Source organism: Lolium perenne, chromosome 7 (genome assembly GCF_019359855.2).
Source record: "Lolium perenne isolate Kyuss_39 chromosome 7, Kyuss_2.0, whole genome shotgun sequence".
NCBI classification, from domain to species: Eukaryota; Viridiplantae; Streptophyta; class Magnoliopsida; order Poales; family Poaceae; genus Lolium; species Lolium perenne.
In genome coordinates this window covers 185246183-185256709 of record NC_067250.2, presented here as the reverse complement: position 1 = coordinate 185256709, position 10527 = coordinate 185246183, and the positions used below count along the sequence as shown (strand labels likewise).

Below are 10527 nucleotides of genomic sequence, written 5' to 3'. Positions count from 1 at the left end.
GGCCGCCGCCACGACGAGTACGAAGTGGAGGAAGGCCGTCGCCATCGCCGGAACGAGGAAGGAAGGCAGCGCGAGTCAGGCCTCGGAGGCCAAGAGGCGGCGGACGACGATGTCCCTCGTCTCCCCCGTCCGACGCCATTGAATCGAGGAGAGGAGATGAGATTAGCGCTCGAGAGTGGGCTGACTCGGCTGTTCGTCTCTGGTTTGTTTTCCCCATCGCAATATAAAGACCTAAATTGGCGCTGAGATTCGGTTTGAGTTTTCAATGAAATCTCTAGATTTAGGAAGGACATCTGGGCGCCAGAGCAAAATTTTAGGGGGAAACAAAAATTCCTGCGCGCGGAAGGAGGAAGAAGCGCGCAAAGGAGGAAGAAGAGCGGGATGGGCGCAGCATGCAGCGATCGGCCGGCTATTTCGTGCATGCAAATTAAAATACAGCGCCGATCGGCCGGCTATTTCGTGCATGCAGCGATCGGCCAGCTAGTTCTTTTTAATTTCCCAATTAATTGCAGCATCGATTAACGTTTTAACGTGCAAATTTAGAGCCAATGAGAATTCACCTTGGGTCAAGATATTTGAAAACTTTGCCTTGCGAACTGGGACGGAGGGAGTAGTAATGTCAATGTTATTAAACTTCGGAGTAATATTGGTCAACTATGTTCTTGTGTCCTCCATGTTTCCGTTCACATGAGCTGCTAGTGCAACAGTGCAATTACTACACTCTAGTTTGCTCAATCTACAGATTATTATTCCTGCGCAAAAAGGAAACCTAGAGATTAGTATACTCCGTATATACTTCCTCCGATTCAAGGAATAAGACGCCCTCGTTTTACGTGTTTTTTTTATTTGATCAAGAATTGATTCAAATATATAAAGATTGTTTGTATAAAATTAGCATCATTAGGAAGTGTTTTTCAATACGAATCCAACCATATTAATTACATATAATATAATCAAGATTTTGTTGCTCAATTTTTATGGTCAAAGTTCGTTTTGAAATACGCGTGCTTATTCCTTAGGACGGAGGTAGTAGAAACTTTCGTTTCTGAAAATGAATACGAGGCCCTTTCTATAAAATGCTCCTGCAACAGAGGGACCTGTTCGTAATTACCGATCAAATAAGGGACTTTAAGTGTTCAACGCTACACAAACACAATTCAAGGACTGCGCTATATAAGGATCTGAGATCGATCTGGTACTGTCATCGTCTCGGCATCATCGTTGAAACCAAGAAAAGGGAAGAAATTAACAAAACCCTCCAAGCAATGGGTCTGCAGGTATACGGATCTCCCTAGTCCCTCCCGAATCAGCATATAATTTTCTGAAGAAGAGATCTTGAAGTATCTCGTTTGGTTCCAATTCAGCTTACCCATTGTTTTGTCTTTGGCGTGCATTTGATTCCGTTTGCCCATTCATGTTAGATTGTTCCATCGCGGTCTACGATAGTGTGAGTTTGTGCGTCGTCCCGGAGATTTTCTCGTTAGACGGATCCAGGCTGGGAACGGAGCGCCGTTAAGCTTTGATTTTATTAGAGATTTGTGTATTTTGCCGAGATCTGTTAGATCAACTAGACTGTTCTTGTCCTCTCCAATCATAGCGAAGAAAAAGACTAGCTAGACGGTTATTGTTGTGATTGATTTTGTGGTGAGAGATCTGGACAGTAGATGGACTCGCCGAGATGATTTATGCAGAGCATTTGACTCTGTTCCGATGAATTCTTATGATCTTAGCTTCAGTGTTCTAAGTGTTCATGCTATTGCAGAGGAAATGACATGCATCCAGACTGTCTTGTGTTTTGATGCTGCGTTTGAATCCCTGATCCACAGTTCCCTGCTAGTCATGTGTGATCTCCTCATTTTCCTTTTCTCGGCGAGTCTTTCTGGGAAAGTGCGTGAGGGGGATTAGGCCTGCTTTCTTCGTATAGAAACAATTTGTAGTAATTTAGATGTGTCCGAAAGGTTTGGACTGGGGACTATGTGGGTGTAGCTTCACTGAACAATGATTTGGAATCTATGTATGTCTCAGGAGGATTTCGAAGAGCACGCCGAGAAGGCGAAGACCTTGCCCGAGAGCACCACCAATGAAGACAAGCTTGTCCTCTATGGACTCTACAAGCAAGCCACTGTTGGTGATGTGAACACCCGTATGTATATTTGTTGACGCTAAGTAGATATTTTCATTTATTCAGTATGCTGGACACTGTATAATGCTGCAATTCAATGTCATCTAACATGATATCTTCAAAGCATCATGGAAAATTTTCAAATGCTTAGCTATTTTAGTGACTTGAGAGATCCAAATCCTACAAAAATGATGTTCGACTGGAAACTGATGCCCGCAAGGTTAGAAATACAGAGGAATTTCTCTAGTAAGCAAGTGAAAACCAAAAAAAAAAAGAGGAAAAAGAAAAAGGCCAAGCCTACTTCTTACTGTATTTTCTTCCCTTTTGCTGCTTATCCTTGAATTAGATCTTCAATTTTAATGCATATATAGGTTGGTCTAAAAAAAAAGTAGTAGATAATAAGAGTCTGCCTAGTAATCTCCTTTTCGCTTCTTCAGAATCTGTCTGTAATATATTTCTGAACTTCGTAGAGTTACTACTCCACAAAGTCATCATATACGTTTGCTGACAAACTTTAAGGCATCTGGCTGCTAATAAGTGTTCATATTCAGAGTGCTTGAGTTAATTCTCCATGTGAATTTAGTGGGGGCATTAACTCCACGTATGAGCATGCTATCGTCCGCCTTACAGCATTTTGCCTGCCGGTGTGAGTTTTGTGTTCATGATAGAGTGCGCCGTACTTGTACTTACTCCTTTTCTAATAATTTCCTGAAGCTAAACCTGGCGTATTCAACATGAGGGACAGAGCCAAATGGTGCGCATGGGAGGCTGTTAAAGGTCCATTTACTTTTCAAATCATTCTATCCTGTTACAACAACATCCTGTTGTCTACTCTAATACTCCTGCAGGACATCACCATTCGTTGCTAATATTTTCATGATATTTGCAGGAAAATCCAAGGAGGAAGCCATGAGCGACTACATCACCAAGGTGAAGCAGCTCCTGGAGGAGGCAGCTGCCGCAGGCACCTCTTAAATTTGGCCCAACCAGCTATTATTGGCTGAAACCTGTATGCTATCTTATTACGAGAACTATATTTGTCCTATCCGCTGGGGATGTGAACCATGTACCTTCTTGATGTATTATTTCTCGCAATCTACTATCCGTTAAAATTCTACTAAATTATTATTTACCAAACATATCCCTGCCAGTGTACCGTGATAATTGCATATTTGCATGGTAAGGCAAACCAGTTCTAAACCAGCTCCTGTTGGATCACAACTCACAAGTACTGAATTTGCCTAGTTTTTACTGATAACTGATAAAAATCAGTACTCCCCTCACATCACCGCAAAGTAAAGTAGTGGACTCTGAAGGCTAAAAGGGCAAGAAGTTCTTTTACGGATCGTATACTAGGTTAATATCACTGACTGCTAGTATGTACTGTATACTAGTTACATTCTTTGTACACATGCATCATTTCATCTCTAAATCTCATAAACCAATAGTCATGGTCTGTACTGAAGAAGAGAAGCAAACATGTTCAGAAGTATTCATAGCCTAAGACTTTGCCACCTGAGAATAGGTTGAGGCAGAGCAGGCATGCTGCCAGCAGCACACCTGGAATCCACCAGTTGCCGCCGTCCTCTGAAAACATGGCGCACAGCACCAGGCAAAGCAGCAGCAGCATGTAGAACCCCAGCCCAGAGCATGCCCAGTCACCGCCGTTGAAGCCGCCGCCACCGTAGTAGCCCCGTTGAGGCGGGTAGTAGTATATTCCGGCGAAGTACACCACCAGCAGCAGCAGGAGCGCCGCAACAACGATGTTCTGAATCAGGAGCATGACCAGCACTAGCACCACCGGCACGAGGATGACCTCCATCTGGTTGCTGAGGAGGACGATGGCGAGCAGCAGGAGCCCGGCAGCGAGGATGAAGACCATGGCATTGTCGGTCACGGTTTCCTGCACCTCGGTGACCAGCTCATACCACCCCATCAGGGTCTCGTTGTAGATGACCCACCCCAAGGCCAGTACCACCATGAGGGGTACCAATGGAGACGGCCCATGGCGGGATGGCCCCCACACAGCCGAGGTGCCTGCAGATCCCCAGAAGCTCATGGCAGCCTTTTCTATCAGTTTACTCTCTATGCCACCTCTGATCTCGCACTAATAAGTAGTAGTAGGCTGGTTGTAGAAGATGGCAGATTGGCAATGCAGTCTATATCAGCTTCTTCTGGTTCCAACTAATTTTAACTACCTGACTGTGTGCTGATGTCTAGGGGCCTACTTTAATCTGGTAGATGAACAAATCCTAGAGAAATATGGCATATAAATTTGGGGGCTTGTAGGTCAGGTCAGTGTCATGCATGACTCAGATTATGCTTGGGGTTCAATAGGGGTTAACTATTCTTCTATTGCCTCCATTTAGGCATAAAAGCTGATTAAGCAGCCGAAAATGATGGCTGATATCATGAACTGGACCAGGATTACATTAGATGCATCAAGCTCACAACCACACAAAACCATAGTGGTAGCAGTTATGGACTTCAGTACACCATTCCACTTATTATAATGGCTATCTAAGAGGGCGTGACAAAGCTTAGGTAATCCGCTGTACACGAAACTGCAGTCAAAAGTCGGTGAATTTTAGACATGGTTTCATCAGCCACAACTCACCAAAAGGGCCTTTTGCCTTTTGTATGGTTGTGGCCATATTTGTGCACGACAAGATGCATACCTTTCAATACCAACACCACACAGAATCCCATAACCATTTTACAGAAATCACCGGTGTATCGAGAGCAACATGACACTGGAAACAGTCTGGAAACTGGACTACCCTTTGGGGGAAAAGCAGAATATGATCCAAATAATGTTGGATTTGCAATTAGCCTCAAACAGAACATATTACATTTTACCCCTTCGTTATATATATCACTCGGAATGTTCTGTTAGATAGAGTACAGGAGCAATCGGCTGAGCTACTTGATGCACAGCCACAAACAAAATTTCTGACGAGAAGCCTATTGAAGGCCATACACAAGCAAAGCCCCTACTCCAGCGATGCCGATCACCAAACTAACAATCACCGTAAGAGGTGGCAGTGTACCGCCAATGGGCTTCCCGGACTCCGCATCATATTTGACGAATCTCTTCTTTGGCGCATTGCACTGGGGACAGCCGTACTCATCAGGCTGAAAGGAAGGAGAAAATAATCACAGGCCCATCATGCAAACTACAAAAATGACACCTTAACTTCGCCATGTGCACATGCCAAAAAGCTGATCTCGCTAGTCATCTGAAGGAGAAACGTGTTTGATCTTACCTGCTCTTCAAAAGGCTTGGATAGAAAGTATATGTATCCACAATCAAGGCAGATGTGTGTTGCTCTAGCCTGGAAATTGAATGTGGCATGTTATAAGCATACATATCAAGGTCTAGAAGGACTTTGCAGTGATAGAAAAAATATGAAGCGGCCAGGGCTCTCTTGATCTTACCTTCTGTGAATCAGATAACTTTCGGCCAAACCGAGGCGGCGCCGGCCTCTTTGGCAGACGCTTCACATCAACATTACCACCACCCCTGATGTCATCATAGAGAGTTGAGAATTTGTGTAAAAATCTGAGGATCGATGGAAACCCACTCCATCTTCCAGGGAAATTAGTAGTTTCCTAAAATTCAGACTTAAAAGTACTGCCAGCTCCTGATCTCTGAACAAATTAACCATTCAGACAGTGAGGGGAGGTACAGGTGCGCACCTGCTTACTACGAAGTAGACAGAGTCTGGCTTTGCCTGGATGGCCGTCTTGGTGAAGCCCAGCTTGTCTGCCGGCCAGAGTTCATCTCCAAAGAAGCTGCTTGTGTAGAGCACTTGGTCACCTGACTTGAGCCCTGCTCTTGCTGCATTCCCTCCCGACTCCACAGCCTGCCATGATTTAATCCGAAACCAACCAATTTTAATCAAAGTTGCTAATTGCAATCCTTCATGGATAATTTTCAGTTTAGCTCAATTTATGATTCAGCAAATGAAGCAGCTGTTCATTGTTTTTTAAACACATAAGGTCAGTCATGAAGTTGTTTTGATCAGATGTATTCTTCAATAAAAGTAGGCAGGAGCAAAGGTAGAGATGGGTGGGGAGGGCGGCTGGTAGTACTGACGGTGATGATGACGCCACCGCCTGGCTTCTGGCCGAGGGCGAGGCCGAGCGGCTTGTCAACCTCCACCTCGATGTTCTTGGAGGCGCCGGCAGTCTTGGCGTTCACCTGCACGAGCCTCCGCCGCGCGCCGCCATTGCGCTGCCACCGCCTGTCCACCAAGGCCACCCCATGGAAGGCAGTCTTCTTCTGCACGATCACAAGAGGCAAGAGTATCAACAACAAAAACCATAGGAATGACGAAAGAATCAGTACGTGAAGAGGGAGACACAAAGCAGCACTCACAGCTGATGATGTTGAGAGGAGGGAAGGGCGTGGTGAATGCTGAGCCCTGACGACGGAGCAGTGCTTGGAGGAGGAGGAGAGCGTGGCAGCCATGGTGATGGGCTGCAGGGAGGATGGCTGCTGGTGGTGTGGAGGACGATGATGGGTGCCATTTGGATGGACATGCTGTGGCTAAGACAAGAGTGATGTTTGTGGTCTCAAAATCACAAGGTCCTGTGGAAACCACAGAGAGCATGTGCCTACTTTTCTTCAAGAAAACCATACTAATTTTCTCTTTTCTGCCACTCATAGTCTAGAGTTGGCTTGCAGTTGGAATTTCAAATATACAAATGCGATAAATTGGAGGATAAATAGATGATGATTTGGTGCCCAAACTGAAAAACAAATGTTAATGGAGAACGGTGTAACCAGGACAGTGCACGTGTCATGTGGATGACCACTAACGCAAGCATCAATTATGGGTGCTTGCCTGCTAGCCTGCTAGGTGCAGGAAACTGGAGCCAAAGAAATACACAACCCAACAAACAGTAGCATATATTACTAGCAACCAATACAACGGCTACGTTTTGCAACTCAGAGGGTACAATGCAACATTTTTTTCATTACAAATCACACTATAATTCTATGTTACACAACAGCATTGGTTCCTGGGGGAGTATGATTGCTGAATCAGCTTCCACTCTACGACCACACAAAGCTACAGAGAGGTGTCTTTTGACTGCATTGAGTACCACAGAAGCTTAATTGTCATTGTAGCTCCGACAGGCAGAACTTCCATTGCTCCAGCTGCGATAGAAGTGCCAAGAAATGGAATCAGGATGAGACGTATAATAAGAAGACAGCACAATAGAAACAGTGTCACAAGGAAAACCTTCTTGAGAGCATCTCTTGTGTCATTGAAATCCGCCACCCCTTCCTTCAAGTGTTCGATTCGGGCCTTCAAGGCACTGTTCCTTTCTTCAGTCTGCATTATTGGTGATGGCAAAAAGCCAGTCAGAATTAACTTGAGATAATGATGAATCGGCTTTGTCTGCCCTTCTTAAGGTGATCGCCCCGTAACACTTACAGCGCCACAAATTTTGACAATAAGTGGGGCTCACTTCTAGCAACTAAATACCATGATGATGGTAAAGTCTTCGAGCTTTGGTGCAACGAACTAAAGTATTACTTAGTAAAAAATCAAGAAAATATGATTCAAAACCCACCATAGGGCATGGAGTAATGAAGGCTCAGTTCAATGATAAACTTAAATCACACCTATATTCTGGAAAAGTGACTTTTACATGGATAATACCTTCTCTAGTAAACCTTTCAAATATTCGATTTCTTCTTTCTTCTCCTTTGATATCCTTTCTTTAATGTCTTCAACGCTAGTCCTGTTAATGAGTGAGCTGTCATCCCAGGTAAACTACATCATCTGACCTTTAACAAACAGAAATAATTCAACAAAAATATGTGCAAAAGTCCCAGAAAAATTTGTTCCCACATTATATAGCTTTATAACTGAATGAGCTTTCATCCTGTTAATGAGTAAGCTGTCATCCCAAGCAAACTACATTGTCTGGCTTTTAACAAGCAACAATAATTCATCAACAAAACATGTGTTAAATTTCCAGAAAGAAGTTATACACACACATTGGTAGGTTTATAACTGAATGAGCTTTCATCTCAAGTGAACTAGATGTGTAACTGTGAACGAAGGACAAATCAAGAAAACCTGTGCTGGATTTCCAGAAAGAACATGTTCATTTATTTATATACCGTAGGTTTGGGTATTGGGTAGTACAAAAGAGAACCTTGACTGCAATTCCTAACCAGCTTATTTGTAACGTGAGACGTATTTCTTAGAAAACTGAACATTATTTAGAACCCAGAAATTCCCCAACAGGGTCACAAATGCAAAGAAAACAGCTCTTACTTGTCTGCAGATAACACATCCAGATTTTGTTCTTCAACAAACTGATCTACCTTGTCAAGGACAGTAGCAACCTAAAACAATTGATAGTCATGGCATTAAACCTTCAAAATGCTTCCACAATCGCAACATTTATCGCAGGTGTTCAGAAGCTAGTAGAAGCTAGTTATGTTGAGCCCAAAAGTACACTCAGAATATATCAACATTGTGAGGAAGTATTGCACAAGAAATTACTTCTATTTCGTCGCAGAATTGCTGGAATCCCTCCTGCAGCATGAAGAGAAGGTATCACTTCAATAGATTGGCATCAATACAGTGCTAACGCATGAAGAAATAAATAGATAAAAGAGCAGCATTAGTTTGAGCAGACATAATATAAGAGATATTAGCTTCACAGGTCAGCTGCATATGCCGGAAAAAATTAAGCTGCCCAAGTCTGCTCAAACTATCGTGATCAGGCACATGGAAATGGCACGGAAACAGGTCAGAGATTGACAGAGTTGGCACTGCTAGATATTAATAAATCTTCCACTGCAATACAGTAATAGCTCATCACTATTTATTTTTTCCCTCTGAATTGGTGTTTGAGCTAGCTCATCACTATGTTTTAACCTCTGAAGTGGTGTTTGAGCAGCCTAGACATTGAGTATGCCTTGTCTGCCTAAGGCACACATACAGTAGAATGAATAAAACATGTAATTGCACAGATTGCAAGTAGTACAACGCTATAGATAAAAGGACAAGAAAACTATTGAATAATTCTGTTTCTGAAGTAAGACTGCCGCCAGTCAGCTAGCACCAAACAAATCTAGAAATGCATGGGTTTTTCAGCATATACAGGAGTTGATGAGTCAAACTGCCACAGTGCATGAGTTAAACTGTCCTTCGATGGAATCTTAAATCTTTGAATCACACTAGAAACCAGCTTGGGCACAACAATTGTACCTCTATGTTGCCATGCAGAGACTTGATCACCTGAAAAAATAGAAAAGGAGAACAGATTTTAAAAAAAAAGTTCTAGCAGTGACAGTCAGATACAGATACAAAACCCAGACTAGCACGTAGGGCAGAGATTTACGGAGTTGGCAGTAACTGTGAACTAAGGAATGGTTAGAACACTCACATAGATGAACATTTGGTACAGGCGCTCCCTTTCGGCATCCGTGAACGATGGGAAAGCCTTGTTGACACCCTAAAACGCGAAAATAACGAGTCAATTCGTATCGAAAGCATGTACGACCGGCGAATCCCTTTCACATACAGGATCCGGGGATTCGAGTAGGCATGTCAGAGGCGGGACCGGCGTCGGCTAGGGCAGGAAGGGATTGTACCTCGCGGGAGAAGGCGGTGAGGAGGGAGCGAGCGGCCAGCTTGAAAGATCTGTCGAGGTTGCTGTACCTCCCCGTCGCAGTCGCCATGGGTGTTCAGCAAGGCCGCCTGCCCGGTGCCTCCCCCGTCGCCGCCGCACCAAACGGTTGATAGGAGATGGACCTCGAGACTCGGGATGCGCCGCCGCAGCCCGTGGTGCCCGCCGCGGTCGCCCTGGTACAGGGAGGGAGCGGCGGAGATGGGCGCTGAGGGGAAGAGAGAGTGCGTCGCCGGGTGCTGGGGCGCCGTCGGCGGCCTATTCGAACTTGGGAGAGAGTGACAGGAGCGACGGAGATGCGCATGGGACGGATGGCCCAGCTTTGGAATTAGAGCATCCCCACTCGTTGGGGCTCCCCACGCCCAAATCCGGCGAAATTTTCGTCCGAATTGGAGGAAGATTTGGCATGGGGAGGAGTAGTTTTCCAGTCGTGTGCTCCCCAAGCGGCGTTTCTCGGGAAAAAAGAGGATGGCTCGGGGAATCCGGACGAAAGAGGAGACACGTGGGCGTGGGCGGTTGGTTTAGCTTCATCCGGAGTCCCCGGGAGACCCCCGGGAAACCGAGGATGGCATGGGGAGTCCGGACGAAAATAGGCTCAAATCCGGACCAAAACGAGGAACCGGGGGCCTGACTGGGCCGTTTTTCGCCGTCCGGATGAAAAAAAGTGGCCGTGGGGGGCTCTGTGGGGAGACGAGTGGAGATGCTCTTAGAAATTTGGATCAATCCAGTGAGGTGAGGGCCAG

At 44.9% G+C, this 10527-nt stretch overlaps 4 protein-coding genes across 5 annotated transcripts; 1 reads left to right on the top strand and 3 right to left on the bottom strand.

The window, feature by feature from the left end:
- Positions 1 to 1122: 1122 nt before the first annotated feature.
- On the top strand, positions 1123 to 3261 carry LOC127314728 (acyl-CoA-binding domain-containing protein 1). The gene is made up of 4 exons (XM_051345250.2): positions 1123 to 1277; positions 2026 to 2143; positions 2837 to 2899; positions 3012 to 3261. The coding sequence occupies exons 1-4, from the start codon at positions 1266 to 1268 to the stop codon at positions 3095 to 3097; spliced, it is 279 nt and encodes a 92-aa protein (XP_051201210.1). The 5' UTR covers positions 1123 to 1265; the 3' UTR covers positions 3098 to 3261.
- A 224-nt stretch (positions 3262 to 3485) lies between these two features.
- Positions 3486 to 4226, bottom strand: LOC127314726 (uncharacterized). Its single transcript, XM_051345247.2, has one exon. It carries the CDS (start codon positions 4179 to 4181, stop codon positions 3606 to 3608), a length of 576 nt encoding a protein of 191 aa, XP_051201207.1. The 5' UTR covers positions 4182 to 4226; the 3' UTR covers positions 3486 to 3605.
- A 698-nt stretch (positions 4227 to 4924) lies between these two features.
- LOC127314725 (uncharacterized) lies at positions 4925 to 6666 on the bottom strand. The gene is made up of 6 exons (XM_051345246.2): positions 6504 to 6666; positions 6222 to 6407; positions 5822 to 5988; positions 5561 to 5645; positions 5389 to 5457; positions 4925 to 5257 (listed from the first exon to the last, which is right to left on the bottom strand). Exons 1-6 carry the CDS (start codon positions 6594 to 6596, stop codon positions 5087 to 5089), a joined length of 771 nt encoding a protein of 256 aa, XP_051201206.1. The 5' UTR covers positions 6597 to 6666; the 3' UTR covers positions 4925 to 5086.
- A 346-nt stretch (positions 6667 to 7012) lies between these two features.
- Positions 7013 to 10099, bottom strand: LOC127314727 (uncharacterized). 2 transcript variants are annotated; one of them, XM_051345248.2, is made up of 8 exons: positions 9750 to 10099; positions 9542 to 9610; positions 9364 to 9393; positions 8653 to 8685; positions 8422 to 8492; positions 7798 to 7894; positions 7375 to 7467; positions 7013 to 7289 (listed from the first exon to the last, which is right to left on the bottom strand). In XM_051345248.2, exons 1-8 carry the CDS (start codon positions 9834 to 9836, stop codon positions 7251 to 7253), a joined length of 519 nt encoding a protein of 172 aa, XP_051201208.1. In that variant the 5' UTR covers positions 9837 to 10099; the 3' UTR covers positions 7013 to 7250. The 2 variants fall into 2 exon arrangements, with proteins under 2 accessions (XP_051201208.1, XP_051201209.1); XM_051345249.2 differs by having other exon boundaries at positions 7798 to 7879; positions 9750 to 10096.
- Positions 10100 to 10527: the final 428 nt, after the last annotated feature.

Coding starts and splice junctions, on each gene's coding strand:
- LOC127314728 (XM_051345250.2), top strand. Junction 2,144..2,836: donor TGTTGGTGATGTGAACACCC/GTATGTATATTT, acceptor AATTTCCTGAAG/CTAAACCTGGCGTATTCAAC. Junction 2,900..3,011: donor CGCATGGGAGGCTGTTAAAG/GTCCATTTACTT, acceptor TGATATTTGCAG/GAAAATCCAAGGAGGAAGCC.
- LOC127314726 (XM_051345247.2), bottom strand. CDS start 4,181: ATGAGCTTCTGGGGATCTGCAGGCACCTCGGCTGTGTGGGGGCCATCC.
- LOC127314725 (XM_051345246.2), bottom strand. CDS start 6,596: ATGGCTGCCACGCTCTCCTCCTCCTCCAAGCACTGCTCCGTCGTCAGG. Junction 5,458..5,560: donor AGTTATCTGATTCACAGAAG/GTAAGATCAAGA, acceptor TTCAATTTCCAG/GCTAGAGCAACACACATCTG. Junction 5,258..5,388: donor CCAAGCCTTTTGAAGAGCAG/GTAAGATCAAAC, acceptor CCTTCCTTTCAG/CCTGATGAGTACGGCTGTCC.
- LOC127314727 (XM_051345248.2), bottom strand. CDS start 9,836: ATGGCGACTGCGACGGGGAGGTACAGCAACCTCGACAGATCTTTCAAG. Junction 7,895..8,421: donor GATGTGTTATCTGCAGACAA/GTAAGAGCTGTT, acceptor CTGGGATGACAG/CTCACTCATTAACAGGACTA. Junction 7,468..7,797: donor TGAAAGGTTTACTAGAGAAG/GTATTATCCATG, acceptor CCAATAATGCAG/ACTGAAGAAAGGAACAGTGC.